The sequence below is a fragment of the Neovison vison genome, chromosome 6 (assembly GCF_020171115.1).
Source record: "Neovison vison isolate M4711 chromosome 6, ASM_NN_V1, whole genome shotgun sequence".
Classification (NCBI taxonomy): domain Eukaryota; kingdom Metazoa; phylum Chordata; class Mammalia; order Carnivora; family Mustelidae; genus Neogale; species Neogale vison.
Genome location: NC_058096.1, coordinates 117121806 through 117139634, shown reverse-complemented (window position 1 = coordinate 117139634; position 17829 = coordinate 117121806). Strand labels below are relative to the sequence as shown.

Genomic DNA, 17829 nt, shown 5'->3' with positions numbered 1-17829 from the left:
ATGCCCAATGTGAGGCTCGCGCTCAACTCTGAGACTGAGTCGCAAACTCTACCAACTGAGCCCGTCGGGCACCCCTAACCATTCAACTATTCAAGGGCATCCATGCTGTTTCCGGTTTAGGGTTATTACAAGTAGAGCTGCTATGAACATTCCTGTGTAAGTTCTTGTACGAGTCTGCTCTCTTAAATAAGTACCCAGGGGAACCATTGCTGGGTCATATGGCAGATGCGTAGTTAGTTTTTAAGAAACTGTCAAACTGCTTTCCAGAGCAGCGAGCATTCTACATTCCCAGCCCCACGGGATGAGTGATCCACTTTCTCTATATCTTCACCAGCATTTGGTGGTGTCACAATTTTTTTTATTTTAGTCATGTTGATTATGGTGGTTTCAATGTGCATTTCTCAAATGGCTAATGACATTGAACATCTTTTTTTTTCTTTAAGATTTTATTTATTATTTGACAGACAGAAATCACAAGTAAGCAGGGGCATGGGGCGTGGGAGTGGGGAAGCAGGTTCTCCACTGAGCAGAGAGCCTGATGCAGGGCTCTATCCCAGGACCCTAAGATCATGACATGAGCCAAAGGTGGAGGCTTAACCCACTGAGCCACCCAGGCGCCCCAACATTGAACATCTTTGCCTGTGCTTATTTGCCATCTGTATATCCTCTTTGATAAAATGTCTCTTCGTGTCTTTTGTCCATATTCTTCTTAAAAAAAAAAAAAAAAGAAGAAGAAGAAGAAAGAAAAGAAAACATTTTATCTTCAAATAATCTCCATACCCAGTGTGGGTCTTGATCTTAAAACCCTGAGATCAAGATATGAAAGCTCTACTGTCTGAGCCAACCAGGTGCCCCTCTTTGGTCCATATTCTAATTGTATTGTATTTTCTTTCACTACTGAGCTCTGAGAGTTCTTTTCAGGTTTTAGAGGCTAGTCCTCTGTTGCATATGCAGGATGCAAATATTTTCTCCTATTGGGCAAGCTGTCTTTTCTTCCTCTTCACAGGGTCTTTTGCAGGAGGAACATGTTTCATTTGGATGAAATCTGATATAGCAATGTTTCCTTTTATGGGTCACGCTTTTGGTGTCAAGTTTTAGAATTCTTTGCTTATCCCAGAACCCAAGATTTTCTCTTGATTTCTCTTCTAAAAGTTTGACAGTTTTATGTTCGACATTTTAGGTCCATGATCCATTTTGAGTTTTGTATACAATGTAAGACATAGGTCAAAGTTTATTTTTTTGCTTATAAATGTTCACACTGCTCCAGAACGTTTTTGTTTTGTTTTGGAAATGTACACTTTTCTGCCTTGAATTGCTTTTGCGCCTTTGTCAAACATCAGTTGGGGATATTTGCGCAGGTCTGTTTCTGGATTCTCTCTTAGATTTCATTGAGCTATCTTCTCCCATCTTATTTTTCTTTTTCAAAACTGTTTTTGCTATTTTATTTCCCTTGTTTAGTCCTATAAATTTTCAAACAATCTTGTCCTTATCCACAAAAATCTGACTGTGATTTTGATAGAGATTGTGCTAAACTCATATATCAATTTGGGTGAAACTGATATTTTTACTTTTTCAAGTTCTTCAATCCCTGAACTTAGTATGGGTCTCCATTTATTTAGACCACTGATTTCTTTCATCAGCATGGTACAGTTTTCTGCAATACAAATCCTGTGCATGCTTACTGTATTTATACCTCTGTATCTCACTTTTAAATTTTGACATCCTCAAGTTCATTTCCAGGCTATAAAAATACATTGTTTCTGTGTGTTATCTCAATTCCTGGAACAAACCCATTTTTCACAGTTTCTATTTTTATGTAGTGCTGAATTCTATTTGCTAATATTTTAAGATTTTCGCATCTCTATTCATGAGGAATATTAGTGCGCGGGCCTCTTTTTTTGTGCAGTCTTTGTCTGGCTAGGGAATCTGGGTAGAACTACTTTCATAAACTAAACTGGGAAGTGTTAGTGCTGGGTAGGGATGGAGTTCCCTACGAGGTCTCCACTCCTACTGCCTGGCTGGGAGGGGCTGGAGGGTCTCACCTCTGCTCCCAACATGCATGGGAGCATGGGGTCTCATTACTGCTGGGAGACTGGTGAAGTCCTGACTCTCCCGGACTCCCACCCAAGCAGGCAGGGTGCCTGATTACTGCTGGGTAGGAACAAAAGGCCTGGCCCCTCCTTGGCGTTCTCGGATACTACCTCTACTGAAGGGACTGGGGTACCCATAGCCGGGGTGAACTGGAAGTGGAGGTTCAGTACAGCTTTTGCAGGTGCAGGGAGGGGTGGAGCCACAGCACTTCCTGTGGTGTTTGGCTGGAGTAGAGCAATTACTGTCTCCAGTTTTCTGTCTTGCTAGGCTGGTCTTTGGGCTAGAGAGAGCAGGCTCCTACTGGGGCTTTTTGTCCTGAGCTGTCATTTCTGTGCTGCCAGCCACTTCAGCTCCAGGTGTGGGGTAGATGAAGGGCAAAAAAAACCTAAAGGGCTCATCACTGTGTTGTTTTCTTGGGCCCTGAGGTCCCTAGCTGATCCATCTTCTTCTCCCCATCTTCTAGAGTCTTGTTATGCCTTTTTATATAAACTGGGGGCTTTAGTTGTATCCAATGGGAGGAACAGAGAAAAATACATCTAATCCATCTTTCCAGAAAGAGAAGTACTGTTCAGTTTTTTTAAGCTATTTTTTAAAATTTTATTTATTTCTTTGAGAGGAGAGAGAGGGCAAGAGAGGGGGAATGGGCAGAGAGAGAGGGAGAAACAGACACCCAGCTGAGCAGGAAGCCTGACATGGGGCTTAATCCCAGGACCTGAGATCATGACCTGAGCCCAAGGCCGACGCTTAACCAAGTGAGCCGCCCAGGTGCTCCAAAGTACGGTTAATTTTTAAATGAATACTAAACCAGAAACAGTAAATGGAGGTGGCAGGGTCACCTGAGCAGCTGGTGAACAGGGGAGAGGAGGTAGGAGATAAATTTGCTTTTTACTATGTACTATTTTGTACTATGTGAATATATTACCTATTCAAAACAAAAAGCTTTTAAAATATTCATAAAAATGTATTATCCCGGGGTGTCTGGGTGGCTCAGTCAGTTAAGCAGCTGCCTTCAGCTCAGGTCTTGATTTCAGTGTCCTGAGATTGAGCCCCGTGTCAGGTTCCCTGCTCAGCAGGGGAGTCTGGTTCTCCCACTCTCTCTGCCCCTACAAAAATACTTTTTTAAAAATGTGTTATCCAACATTCTTAAGAACAATGGGTTCACTAGATAGAAAGGAGGGTCCACGAGGAAAGTCAGCCAAAGTAAACTCCTGTCCTTTTGAATTGCCACAGCAGAGTCTCTTTGGATTTTAAGTCCTGGAGCACGGCGGTCTTAAGTGTGAGCAGAATGGTATGGTTAGTACACCCAAAGGTAGTTAAATGACTTTATTCAAAGAGAATCACTGTTTTCCCCAAGACCCCAGGGGTTAATCTGCAAAAAGAACGTGTCTCTCCCGGACCAGATTTTATGTGTTCTTTCCCTGCAAGTTCCCTTTGTGCTACTTGATACTATAAAAAGTAACAGAAAGGTCACAGCAAGAGAAAGAGTTTATTTCAAACTGACTTGCTGCCAGATTTTTTCTAATCTACCTGCCCATTCTCAAATATTTTTCAGGACCAAACTTGACTCTCTTTGGGTGTCTTACAGTAAGCTCTACAGCTCAAACCCAGCTGTCAGTGGAGATTTCCTCCTCTCCAGAGAGCACAATGCTCCACCCCTCCACACCCACCGCTAAGAGGCAGAACCCTGACAAGGTGAGTGAAGGGAACCAGCGTTAGCATGGGGAAGCTTCCACAACACCAGAGTATCCTGCTGGGGACGGCTTGGCCTCCCACCCTTTGCCCCATAGCCATTGCAGACGCGGCAGGATGCCCAGCTTGGGATTGCTTCTCAGTCTGGAGGGTCCCTGGGCCTGGGAAGGCCTTGCTACCTCCATTCTCAAACTTCAGTTGACAGGCATCTGGGAACCATGTTAAAATGCAGACTCCCAGGTCCCTCCCATTGACACTCTGATTCAGCAAGCTGCAGGTCAATCCACCCCTTACTCCAGCCGCCATGCTCGTCTTGCAGGTGGTACAAGTTCAGCTCAGGACAGTCAGTTTTCTGTGGGTTGGAACCCCAAAGAGGCAGCAGCCACATTCAGAGAAGACCTCACCGACTGCTGTCCTAACCTACAAGTGCAATCAGATGGGGCAGAGGAGGTACAATCCGACACTTCCCCCAAGGGCCTGTGGAAGAACCTCCTGGTCCCCAGAGCATCCAGGAACTTGCCAGGCCACATCTGAGACACCACCCCATGCTGGCCAGGGCATCAATTCTGGCTTCTCCATCTTACCAATCTGTGTCTCTTCCATCATGAATCAGCCACAATAACCCAGCTTTCTGCCTGCGCAAGGAGTCATGATTAAGTGATTGGACAGGCTGACTATACCAAGATGATGGGGTCTAGGAGGGACAAATGTCAGTGACAGAGTGCAGCCTGGGAGAACTATGGCCTCACGCGGCAGCATATGCAAAAACAATACAGTCCAGTCAACCACGAATCACAAGAGATATGGCTGCCAACGGAATCTACAGGAGCCAAGGCTGGAAGGGATAAAGGAGCCCTTCTCCATTCTGCCCAGATCAGGCTCTCCTGAAGTATTGCATACCAGGCCCAAGCATGCGGAGCTGAGCACTGGCCCAGCTGGTTTGTGTAACCAGGATCCCGGAGGTGGGCAATGATCAGTAATTCACGTCTCCGGGGCCAGCACCAGAGCCTTCTACCGAAGCCAGAAACTCAAAATCCGAGGGCTGTGCAGAGCCAGTAAGTCGGGTAGGCTGTCAGGTCAGAGTCCTTCAAGAGAGCTGGGCTCCATTCCCCCTTCCAGGGGATGCGGCCCTTGTGGGAAAGGCCATTTCATTCTCCTCTTCTATGATGTCCTCTGCTAGTTGAAGCCTATTTCCAACCAAGCCTCTGCAGCCCATGGAAATGCTTTTAAGCAAATGGTCCTAAAAGCCTAAATGCATGTTCTTCCAGACAGACTTATTTATTGGCAGAGAAAATATCCATTGATTTTCTAGCTGCTGAGACTTTACATTTCACCTGACCCTTAATTTCACTCCTCTCAAATATAAAAAAAATAGAAAGCATATTGTTTTTTCCTTGCTCTGGCTGCAAAAGAAGAAAATGGGGTAATAGAGCACTCTGAATCCCCTTGGAAAAGGCAATTCCAGAAGTTCTCAAAGAGGAGCTACTTAATTAATTTGTACTTAATGCTTTCTCTAAATCACTCAAACCATTCTGGGAAACCTTGGGACATTTTAATTAACTAGTTTCATGTGTAAGATTTAAATACAGCAATTATCCAAGTGATCAAAGGATTGAGACACATCAACATTCTATGCCTTCTGGGGTACCTGGGTGGCTCAGTCGGTTAAGCATCCGCTTTTGGCTCAGGTCATGATCCTGGGATCAAGTCCTGCATCAGGCTCTTTGCTCATCGGGGAGTCACCTTCTCCCTCTCCCTCTGTCTGCCACTCCCGTTGTGTATACTCTCTCTCTCTCTCTCTCTGTCAAATAAATAAAATCTTAAAAAAACCTCTATGCCTCCTGATGCAATGTTCCAAGTGGGGCATCACCTCACTTAAGGGGGATCCTTCCAAACACACACATGTGAATGTACATACAAAGAAACACCACACAAACCCTAACTAACATTCTTCCAAAGTGGCAAGGTCATGAACAACCAAGACTGAAGAACCATCCCCAGTAGGAAGAGTTTGAGGACCCATGACTACTAAAGGTACTGTGGGAGCCTGGTTTGTACCCGGGACCAGTAAAGGTCCATTAGTAGGCCACTTGGTGAAATCTGCATCAGCAGATTAGTTCACCGGTATTACCGCAGCAGTCACTTCCCGGTTTATATGGTCGCGCTACGGTTTGCGAGAGGTCAACATACGGGGAAGTGAGGTGAAGGAGATACAGGAACTCTCTGTACTCCTTCTGCAACTTTCATGTAAGGGCAATTATTTCAAAAGAAAAAGCTGAAAAACACAAAGGGATGAAAGCTCTTCTGTGCCCTGTGAAGGTCTTTGTCTTCTGAGGACACCTTTGTTTCCTCTGCTGGTGACAGCAGGAACTGACAGACGTCTTTTGAGAGTCAGGCCTTCTTGCCTCCTGCAGATCCATGTGTGACAAACTCTGTGTTGCTCACAAACTGTGACCCTCAAGGGCACCTCCAGCCTTTCACTTCTTACCTTGTTCCATTTTCTCTGTCATAGCAACTCAGGGTTCTCCCCGGCAGCTGTGACAGGGGTCTGAAGAGGCGGGTGCACAGCATGGTGGCCACGAGAGGTAGAATGGTGGATCTCTTTCTGGTCGGTTCTGAAACACAAAATGCACCCTCAGCATTGCCTTGCTGTCTCCATGGGCATACCCTTCGGGGCTGAGGCAGGGTCCTCCCGCACATCCCTCACGAAGCTGCTACTTCCTATGATGGAAAGAGTCAGGAACTGCGTTCTAGTTCTGGCTGTGCCACCACCTCCTTGGGCAACTGTGGGCAGGCTGTCACCTACCTGTAACGTGAGAAGGTGGGACCGGACTGGTGATCTGACAACCAAGTGAAGTAGCAACCACAGGGGACACTTGAGGACCCACCCCATGGGTCATGGAGCCTCACGGAGCCCTATTCTCATCTGTGTTCCCCATAATCAGCAGATCATCAGTCTGTGGTGACCCCGGGCATCAGCCTGCACACTGTTTGGCCACAGGCCTCCAAGTGCAGCTCTTCCAGCCCCGCACAAATCACTGGGCTCCACCCAGCCCCTTTCTCCCCCAGCCCACCACACACAGGGTCTGGCTCTGACGCTCAACTCAGCAGTAGCTCTGGAGCCTGGAGCCTGGAGCTAGACGGTGAGACACACTTCCATCAACCTTAATTAAAATACACACACACTGAGTCTCACACCCCTCCACCACCCTCTTCTGAAGTCACATCAACTGAATTGCAACAAGGCCATGTACCACAGGGTGTCACCTTAAGTTACCTTAAGGCTACTCAGTACCAGGACTAGCTGTGCACAATTAACTGTTGACTGTTGTGTGCCTTAGTAGCCCTCCTGGCTGGAGGGCGGAGGTAGGGGGTAGGGGTGAAGGGGTGAAGGGGGTGGGGAGTGGAAGCCAGGAGGAAGCTGAGGGGGTGGGGAGTGGAAGCCAGGAGGAAGCTGAGCAAGGCAACCACACCCAGAGGAGCTGCTGGTCTTTTCCTGGTGGACCATCCTAGCCTCTCGTTTGCACATCTGCCTGTGGTTTATTCCACCATTGGTTTGTGTTTTTTTTGTTTTTTTTTTTCCAATTTATTTATTTTCAGAAAAACAGTATTCATTATTTTTTCACCACACCCAGTGCTCCATGCAAGCCGTGCCCTCTATAATACCCACCACTTGGTACCCCAACCTCCCATCCCCATTGTTATTGGGAATGGGGCTGTGCCTGGGAGGCAGCTCCTCCGGGCCCTCATGCTGCCACCTGAACCTGACTGATGACCAGCAAACAGGGCCACTTGGTAGAGAACCAATTTGTTATCTATCTAGCCAGCCACCGCACAGTTCACTGTGGGCGGCAGGTGGAGTTGTCTGATCTGTTCAATCCTCAAGAAAGGGAAACAAATAGGGATCACTTGGCCTGTGTGATCCTTCCTGGACTACTCAGCACTCCTTCCACTCCTGTCCCTCCTCACCACGGTATTCTCAGCACTGTACTCAGAAAGATCTTTATAGATCCATCAAGTGGGGGCCTGGGTGGCTGGGTCGGTTAAATGTCGGCTCGGGTCATGATCCCAGGGTCCCCAGATTGAGCCTCCCAACAGGCTCCCTGCTCCGCGGGGAGTCTGCTTCTCCCTTCCCCTACTCATGCTCTCTGCCTCTCTCTCAGGTAAATAACATCTTAAATATATATATAAATATATTTAAAATATCATATAATATATTTATGTGTGTATATGTGTGTGTGTGTGTGTGTGTGTATAATCAGTCAACTTATGTGACTTCTTTGCCGAAAAGCCTCTTCTCCATGCCTGCTGGGCACAGGCCTCTGCCTCCCTTCCCAACCTCCTCTGGTACCACGTTACCCTGGGCCACGCTGACCTTCTGAAAGCTTCTGGTATGTGTGCCAAGCTCTTTCCTGCCTCAGGGCCCCAGGCTTTGCTCCTTCCTCACTCTAGGTAGCTGAGTCCTTCTGACTCTTCGGACTTCAGAGGGGCTGTCCCAGATCCCCCAGGCAGCACACACAGCCTGCTCTCTGTAAGATCATTCTTCAATCCCAAACCACCATGTTTCTTTACTTTATCCTCCCCTTCTGGATCGTAAGCTCGGAGGGGACAGGAGCCTTGTCCACATCCCTCATGCCCGGAAAAAGCCTAACACAAAGGAGGTGTTCAGTGAGAGTGGGGATGAGCGGTGTGTAGAAAGGTGGCCTGCGGCCAAAACTGGAGTTACCACAGCCAGCACTCGGCAGGCAATAGCAACACAGAGCCCAAACCCGCCCTTCAGAGAAGGCACAAGGCCATGGGGCACAGAGGCTCCGCGGTGTGCCCCTCCTCCACCCCTGCGGCTGAGCGGGCCTAGCTCAGGCACCTCAGCCTCTCCCCTCAGGACTGGAGTCTGAGCTCACTGCCACTGGGGCACTCCAAATCCAGCAGTCTATAATTAAAGCCCTTCATCCCTTCTGCTCAGTGCCTGTGGCAGAGACGACTTCGGTATTATCTGCTTTCAATTTTATTTTCCCTCAAGTCAGCACTATGGGAAAGTGCTCAAGTAAAAATAGCTTATAATACAAGAAAACTTGGCCCTTTGAATAATGCACTCTTGGTGACATTATCTCTGACACACAGAACAGTAGGATTTTAGATCTCTTCTTCCTTTTTAAGTTTCTAAAACATGTTGCTTTCCCCATGGCAAACAGTGCCGTGGGATTCCCATGTAGGCTTCAGGGATGTTTGCCATCTTAATGCCTGGTGCTGGGCTTTCTTCTCTGTAAATATGAAATTCTCAAACTTGAAAAGCCCTCACTTGCCTTTTGGTTTGGAAACAGAGGTGGCTGGAAGAGGTGCGTGTGGCAAGAAGGCAGAGCACCTTTGGGGGAGGTGCAAGGGGGACAGTCCCCTGGGCCTTGAACCCAGTCAGCTGCCCCAGGGGAACTTGGCACAGAGGACTTGACTGCCAGGGACCAAACTTATAAGATACTGTCATGAAATCAAGATGCTTACATGCCAATCTGGAATCTGGGAGGAAGTGTTCTTTTCTTTTCTTTTCCTTCTCTCTTTTCTTTTCTTTTTAAAGATTTTATTTTTTTATTTGAGAGAGAGAGTGCACAAGCAGAGGGAAGGGCAGAGGGAGAAGGAGAAGCAGACTCTCCACTTAACTGGCTGAACGACCAGGCATCCCAAGGGAAAAACTTTTTCTAATACTAAGAGCACCTGGGTCTACTCTCCAGGGCACCCTCTTTCCATTTTCAATGTGGCACCCACGCATAACCTGTGAAGTACCTTCTCTCCAAAAAAATAGTGTGTGCATCCTCGCCCCAGTGCTGGGTTCCCCTGTGGCATGCTGACAGGACTAACTCTCGGAGGACGAAGCTGGTTGCATTCCTGTGGGTTAGGATCAAGGTCACTCTTGCAAGGGACAGATATTCCCCATCCTGAAATCCTTGGAAAAAGTGGTCATCAGCAGGCAACAGGAACATAGGAGGCAGGCCTTAGGCAGGAAAGAGAATGTATGTGTCTTTAGACATGAAGTCTGGATGGGTCTTGGCACTACCACGTGGGAAAAGTAACCCCTATCCTACTGAGCAGGGCAGGATGGGTTTAGGCAAGAAATGTTCCTATGTAGGAACCCCACACTAAGGAGATTAAGACCAGTGAGCTTCTGTGTGACATTTGAAGGTCTGACAACCGGCAGCCTGCCTCCAATGTGCTCTACCTGGCTGTTTCTGTTTGGCCAGCCTAGTGTTTTAAAAAGCAATGTAACTAGGCAGCTAAGTTATGCTTTAACACAACACAAAGTTTACACCTACTATCTGTCTTAAACGTCCCCACAATCACCTTTGTTAACTTCCTGGATTCTATGGGCATTTGAGTTTGAAATACCTACTCAGAGAGAGATATTATTTTCCTTTGGCCATTTCCCTTCTTGTTACTTAGCACAGGCTTGCCTGAATGTTCCAGGCCAGCTCAGCTACACATGCTAACTGCATAGTTAATAGGGCTTCCGTAAGGCCATGCAAAAGGGGAAACCTACCAAGGCTTAAAGCCCTAATTCAAAAAAGATGACCATTATTCCTTAGAGAGAGGACTATTCTGGACCCAAAGTCTAAAAGCATTATAGAGGAACATCAAATGATAAAGCAGACAATGGTCTCACTACCATTTTATCACAGATGCAGAGGCGACTCATACAGCTGTCTGTGACAGAGACCTTTAGTAAAAGCCAAGGATTTACCTATACAGCCCAGTTCAGTGAAGACAAACCTAACGTAGGCACTTCCGTTAGTCTGAGAGACAGTCCAGTCACCTGATTAAAGTCAGATGATGTCAGCTCTCCTCAGATAACACAGCACCAACACTCTCTGAAGTGGTGATCTTTCGGGTGTCTGTCCTGCTCACCCGATCCCTGCCCTCTCAGACCTGTCTCTCACCTATAGGATTTGGCCTCCGCAGCTACAGTTGGCCAGCGAGACCTCCCTTCTGGTCACTGAGGACTGGGTCAGGGAGAGAACCCATCATTCTGACCCCTGGGGCTGTGAAAGAATGCAAATCAGCCTGGGGGTGGGGAGCAGGGGCAAGTGATCAGCAGGTGGGGGTGGGGGAGACAGCTGTGCTACACTGCCCCTGAAGCCAGAGAGGATGGAGAAACCCAACCTGCAGAGAGAAGAGTCAGGCACACATGCAGCAAGGAGGAAAGATGGACAGGGAGAAACAAGAGAAACAGAACAGCAGAGCCTCCTCCTGAAATGGCTGCACCTGAGACCCATTTACCCTCCTGTCCTCCAGCTCTATAAGGCACTCGAGGTCTTTATTCTCCATGGGATTGAAATAAACTTAAAGTCTCTGTCCCTTGTGGCCAAAACAATACCAGTGAAAATGCACAGAAGCAGAGAGAACATTATTACTAATTCTTAAGCTTGCCCCATCTTGAGAATGCCAATAGATCTTGGCAGTGATAACAGGAAACCGTGTCTCCCCCTCTCCACTTCCCATCTGTCCTGCCCCAAGAGAAAGTATTAGAGCTGTCAAAATGGCCTTAAGTGCCAGCTTAAGCAGGCACTCCATCCCTAGGATAATAGGGGTCGCCTATCAAATTCAAGTCAGACCCCTAAACGATGGGACTCTCAGGGCTCCACTGGTGGACTCTTCCCACACCCATCATGAGTGCTCAGAGCTTTAAATAGGATTTATATGCTGCCAACTATTACATGTTTACCTCCAACCAGCCTTCTCCTCCAAACTCCAGACTCACATAGCCACCTGCCCATGCAACAACTCCACTGGAATGTTTAATAGGTCATCTATTATAACTTATAATAACCCATCCAGGGGCACCTGGTGGTGGGTTAAAGCCTCTGCCTTCGGCCCAGGTCATGAACTCAGGGTCCTGGGATTGAGCCCCACATCGGGCTCTCTGCTCAGCGGGGAGCCTGCTTCCCCCTCTCTCTCTGCCTGCCTCTCTGCCTACTTGTGATCTCTGTCAAATAAATAAATTAAAAATCTTAAAACAAAAAAACAAACAAACAAAAAAACCTGTCCAAAATCAAGCTTGTGCTATGGCACTGAGTACCTGTTTCTCTACGTCTTCTTCATTCTTAATCCTTCTTTATTTTGCACTCTGCAGCCAAGCTGTCAGCAAATCCTGACTCCACCTTCACAATGTGTCTAGAGCCCTCTGCTATCATCTTTGTCTAAGCCGTCTTCACTTCTTGCCCGGATTATTGCAGTCGCCACCCAACTTGGCTCCCTGTTTCTACCCTTGTCCCTTTTCAGACACTGCTCGACACGGGCCTGCAGGATTCTGTGAAATGTAACTCAGATCGTGTCATTCAGGCACCAAACTCGTGCTGGCAGTAAAAGCCAAAAAAATCACTGTAGATTGCCCCCAAGACCCTCCACAATCTGGGTTTTCATCCCCGCCCCCACCATTCTGCACCTTGGTTACAATGGCCTTCCTGCTATACTTAGAACATGACAAGTAAGCTCCTGCTTCGGAAACTTTGCCCTTACTTTTCCCTCTACTTGGAACATTCTTCCCCCTCATTATCCACAGGGCTCCTTTTCACACTTTAATCTTTTACTCAAATGTTTCCCCAGTAAGACATTCTCTGGCTACCCCATCAATCCCACCCCCACCATGATATTTTCTATTCCCCTTCCCCTGCTTCTCCCCCCCCCTTGACTTACTACACTTTAACATTATACACACTGTACTTATTTATCCTATTTGTTATCTTTCAGTCCCATTAGAACGTAAACTCTGAGAGCAGGGGATTTTGTCTGCTTTGGTCACTGTCATACCCCCAACACCCAACACTGCCCTCTACACAGTAGGCACATAATATGCGAATTACTTAAGGGGCTTTTAGGCAGAGGTATACTATGATCAGACTTACTTTTTAATACAATAAGCCTCACTGGGTTAAGAATAAGCTGAGTATGAACAAAGGCAAAAGCAGGGAGACCGTTTACATGCTGAGGCAGTAATCCAGAGCCACAGTTTATAGCCATAAAGGTTGTGCACTGCACAAGTCCAGTGAAATGTGCAAAAGTACTCTCTGGAGATATACAGAAGGGTTGCGGGCCCTGGTGGAAACCATGAAGGTAACTAGAAGTGGTCAGAGTCTGGCTACCTTTTGAAGGTAGAGCCCCATATGATTTAACAGACAAATTTAATGGACAATGTGCAAGAACGAAAAATCAAGGTATTTCCAAGATTTTTGGTGCAGATGTCAAATAATAATAATAATTATTATTATTATAACAGCACAACTGACAAATTAAAGAGCCATTCTATTCATAAGTTCTTACCACATTTCAAATCAGGGTATACAAGCCGGACCTCACCTGGGCCTCCAAATCACTATAATTTTCTCATCTACTCATTACCATTTGCTATACCATCGCTCAAGAAGCCCTATACTCTCCAGTTTCTATGTTTTGCTCATTCCATACCACATCTGACTTGTTCCTAAGACCAAGTCCTGATTCAAAGAACACTCCTCCAAGATGCCTTTCCTGATGCCCTGACTTTAAAAAATCAATCTCTCGCCTACAGTTCCATTCCATCCTTTCCTTCTGTGCCTCTGTAATAGAAAGCACGTAGAACAGCACTTACCTAAGCAAGAAGTATTAGATGTATTTCTGCTTATAAGCACTCATAGCCCCTATCCACCAACTCCCACCTGGACTGTGCGCTCCCCACAGATAGGGTCCACGTGTTATAGCACTGACTTTCGCCTTCCCCAAAATACCTACTCTGGTGTCTGACAGGAAACAGACTCTATGCATATGTGTATGGAGAGAGCATGAAATCTGCAGCCAATTCCAAAGTCAGCTTCCACGCTCGCCAGCGGTGTATTTAAACCCATGCAAAGCCGGGCTCCAAAGCTCAGGTAGGAAGTAGGACATATGCTGCGTCCTGAAGGATCCCGGCTGCAGGAGGCCTGCGAGCAGCGGTCCGTAATGAAAGACATGCCTCTTCGACTACACCCCCAACCCGGGCTAGCCCGTGACTGCATCAGCTGACTCGAGGCCGATTTTGGCTGACGGGCTGGAAAAAAACGCGCAGGGCTCAACGACGCGAACAGAGCCAAACCCGCCCCGAAGCGGCTGCGGACCGACAGCCAGGACACCTTCTCTTGCACGCTCGTGGACTCAAGCAGAAGCCGGTCGGCCCGCGAGGTGCCCGCGCCACCCAGCTCCACCCCGCGCGGAGGGCCGCGCAGCCAATCGCAGGGCCGCAGTTCCTTCCCGCCGGCCGGAGGCGGGAGCCAAGGGGCTCGGCTCGAGCCGCGCTCCCATTGGCTGAGAAGGGACCGCCCAGACAAAGCCCGGCGTCGGCGCCGCGACTGGGCGTTCCCCAGCCTACCACCACCTAGGCATCCCATCCCCAGGCTGCCCCCGCGGCGCCTCCAGCATGCTCCCCACCCCCACTCCCCGTCCCCGTCCGGCTGCCTGTTCGGTCGTCCAGCAGCCGGAGGCTCAGCTCGCGCTCAAGGCGGTTGGACCGGCAGCCTAACCGCTCTCTACCGTCCTTCCCTGGCCGCGGCGGTGGGGGGAAGGGGGGAGGCAGCACTCCCCAAGTCCTGAGGACAGGGCTTCGCGGAGGACGCAACGTGGGGCAGGAGGAGGGAGACGCGGTGAAGAAGGGGGCGGCCCCAGCCTGGAACTGGAACTACCAGCTTCGGTACCCGCTCGGCTTCCGACTACGAGATGACCTTGGGCCGCTTCCTTCCGTACTGGGGAGCCGGGGTGGACTTCTGTAAAATGCGGAGGCGGGGAAGGATGAGGCCGGGGGTTTCCCCTGGTCTCCTCGGGGTTGCGCGTTCAACCTGGGACTCCTCCCGCCGAGCACATTTTGCCTAATAATAAAAGCCAGGCGGGCTCCCAGAGCGAGGACTGAAGGCCCCGGAAGGCGGTGGGTGAGGGCCGCCTGGGACTGAGACGGATCTGGGCAGGATCCGTCCATCTTCCCACCCTTACCCTGGCCGCAGCTGCAGGGCCAGACCTACAGGAATCCGTGCCACATCCCCACCCGTATCCTGGCGACTCGGCCAAGGGACCGCGCGAGGCCAAACCAAACTGAGCAGGGGGCGTCGGCGCATGCCGCCGTAGCTGGAGAGTGGCGGACCCCTCCTCTTACCCCAGACCAGATGGGTGGAGGGGCTCCGGCCGCGGAGGGCCCAGCCGGCGCGTTCCCCTGAGCCCAACGCTTCGCGGGTACCCGCGCTCCTGGCTTGGACGGCCCGGTGGGGGCGCTGCCGCCGTTGCCTTCTCGAAGTCCTTTCTACACGCTCCCGCTACCGGGGCTTTCTACTTCGGATCCGGGAGGCGGCCGAGCCTAGACACAGTGGGTGCACGCTGTCTGGCAGCGCGGGGCGGGGCGGGCCGCGGGCGTCGCCGGGGCGGGGAGCGCTCCTGCGCGCTCTCCTTCCTGCTCCGGCGTCCCGCCCAGCCCTCCTCCCGCAGAGGGTACCACCAATCTGGCTCTCAGCCCAAGATAAACCCCTTCCCAGGCGCTGAGCTCCACCGCCAGCCGCGTGCTGGAGAGTCTGGGGTTCTCAAGCTGGGAGGAGCAGGTGCCGCACCAGGAACTGAGGGAACCTGGTGAGGAGTGAGGCTTCTTCCAGCTTCTGTGCGTGTTTGCTGACTTTCGAACTCATCGGAGTTCGTTGGGTGGTTTTTATATTTGTCTTTTGATCGGATGGAATGCATTTAAAGAATTGCTTCTATGAATCTTTAAAGGTAATTTAAGCACAGGTCCCAGAGTTTAAACAATAAACGTCAGGGGAACTGGCCACAGAGCCGGATGACCGCGTCAAGTTTTTAGGATGAAAAGCCGCCTGAGGAGAGAAGGAGACTATCGACAACTTAGTGACAGGGGCTATGTTAACGTCAAATCACAGAAGCGCTGATTGGAAAGGGACCAGGCAGATGAAAAAGGGACGGAAGTGCTGGCCTGGTGGGAATTTAGAAGAAACTTGTCAGCTCCGTTCCACGGGCTTCTTGAGAGTTACTGTTTCTACTTTATCCCCAGCTCCTGACACAACAGTGTCTTGAAGAATGGGAGGATCACAAAGGCAGGATGCACTTGATTCTCTGTACCCATTTTACAGACAAACTGAAGCCAGCGTACTTTTCTTCAGTGTTGTGTTTCAGAATACTGGCTCTCTCCATGCCACAGCCATAACATAAATCGTTACGCTGGGTTGCTGGTTACACTTTGAAGGTTATGCATGGCTAGAAAAGCATTTAATGAAAGAAGAATTACCGTTTCCACCTAGAAAAATCAGAGGTCCTGACTTTGGACTGAGAATTGAACGGAAATGTAGTTCAACTAATAGAAAACAGGGAAAGGACATTGGACCTGAAGTTATATCAGACAGCACCTGTGCCTGACCTCACAGCTTCCCAGCCTATCTTTTTATTCCAGCTTTGCTATGGCAAATGACTGCATTCAGGTAGTACCTGAGAGCACCTTGCCTCAGCTGCACCTTCGTTGGTCTGCACCTTCGCAGCTCTGGTCTTTGCTGTCAAAGCAGCCAAGGACCCCTGTGGGAAAGCCCTGCCCATTCTGACGCATGCGCATAACTGCAAATGCAAAAGCACGAACACTGCTAGAGACCTGCTTTGAGGCAGAAGGAACCCGTGGAGAAATATTCCCCTCTTCCATTCTTCCAGTGGGTAGTTCTGAGGTGCATTCTGTGTAGCTCCTAAGAGGACAGAGCCCCGGTTGCCCACGGTGGTGCCCAACTTTATCAGTTCAGTACTGCACACTTGGATTGCTTTTTTCTGTTCTTCCTTGCTTGCCTGATCTTCCTACCCTTCCACTTCTGTTCCTTGGGATTTGTTCCCAAAATAAACTAACTGTATGGAAATGCTTGCTCAGAGAGTTTTTCTGGGGAACCCGACTAAGCCAGTCATTAATCCAAAAGAGGCTTCTTGCTCAGAGTGTTTTTCTGGGGAACCCGACTAAGCCAGTCATTAACCCCAAAGAGGCATCTCTGCCCACCTTTCAGGGTCATTCTCGGCAGACCTTTCCCACGTCTGCTAATGAGGAATTTTTCAGCCTGAGCTTTTGCTCATTTTATCTCCCAGTTGCCCTGCCCTCTAGGGAATCCCCAATAAACTCTCAGAGAAAGGCAGGACTATTGGTGATTCCCAAGGGATAGGACCAGCTGAAGACCTGGGTCGAAATGAGAGTCTGACAAAGTCATTCTCAGCACTCCTTAAATCTCTCCCCTGTTTCCAAGATTCTGACTGCTGACTTTTGAAACTGAAAAACTCTCAGCTCTGCAGTTGAACATGGAGGCAGAGACAATGTGAGACCCAGTTCACTCCCAGTGCAGCACATGCCAAGATTCTGTCTCCTTTCTGACCTCCTCTTCCTCTCACCCCCTTGTAAAAGCAGTTCCTCTACCCAGATACGAAGTCTCGGGCCAGGGTTTGTGACACCTAGCATGTTTCATTTCAACACCAGTGGTGCTGTTGCAAATTATGCAACTAGTCTGGGAAGGAAGCCGCCCTTCCCCTCGGCCTTCAAGGAAGGAGAGGAGACATGTACAAAAGTTAATGAATCACTAGAAGTCTTGTAAGTCTTCTAAAAGAGGGACATGTAAGTGTAGTGCAGTGGGACTTCCAGTAGGGCTTTAGGACGGACTAAGGTAGCATCCTTAAAGACCCAGTTGGAACGAAGACCCCTGAAGAAATCGCACTGCCCAGAGGGCCGCAGGGTTGGCTCCCATCCATATCCGTTCCTAATTGCCTCCTCACTCACAGGCTTCCTGAATCCCAGTCAAGCTAACCATTCCCTCTTCTTCCGAGGCCCCGGCCCTCCTCTTCCAGACCTAGCTCTGCCCCATCTCTAAATGCCCTTGGTCTTCTCTGCCCTCACTGTTAAGTGTTGAATGTCAAATGGTACAGGTTAAATGCCGCCCTTGGCCAGCCACCTTGAAACCCTCCAGGAGCCCACCTGTGCAACCCTCAGCACTGAGCCATGCTGGGGAAGAGAGAAGAATAACACCACTTACTAATCCAAACCCTACAGGGCTTCTC

General features: G+C 49.2%; 1 protein-coding gene across 3 annotated transcripts in view; it reads right to left on the bottom strand.

Annotated features, from left to right (window-relative positions):
• The window catches only part of BDH1 (3-hydroxybutyrate dehydrogenase 1), a 37875-nt gene extending 22719 nt beyond the window's left edge, over positions 1-15156 (bottom strand). The window contains exons 1-2 of one of the 3 annotated variants that reach the window (XM_044252047.1): positions 14918-15156; positions 6269-6395 (exon numbers count right to left, since the gene is read on the bottom strand). In XM_044252047.1, the coding sequence (XP_044107982.1) occupies positions 6269-6351 (83 nt within the window). In that variant the 5' untranslated portion in view covers positions 6352-6395; positions 14918-15156. Of the gene's footprint in view, positions 1-6268; positions 6396-9555; positions 9674-13530; positions 13610-14917 lie in introns of those variants that run through there. The other 2 variants (XM_044252048.1, XM_044252046.1) reach the window with 2 other exon arrangements.
• Between the last annotated feature and the right edge of the window lie 2673 nt (positions 15157-17829).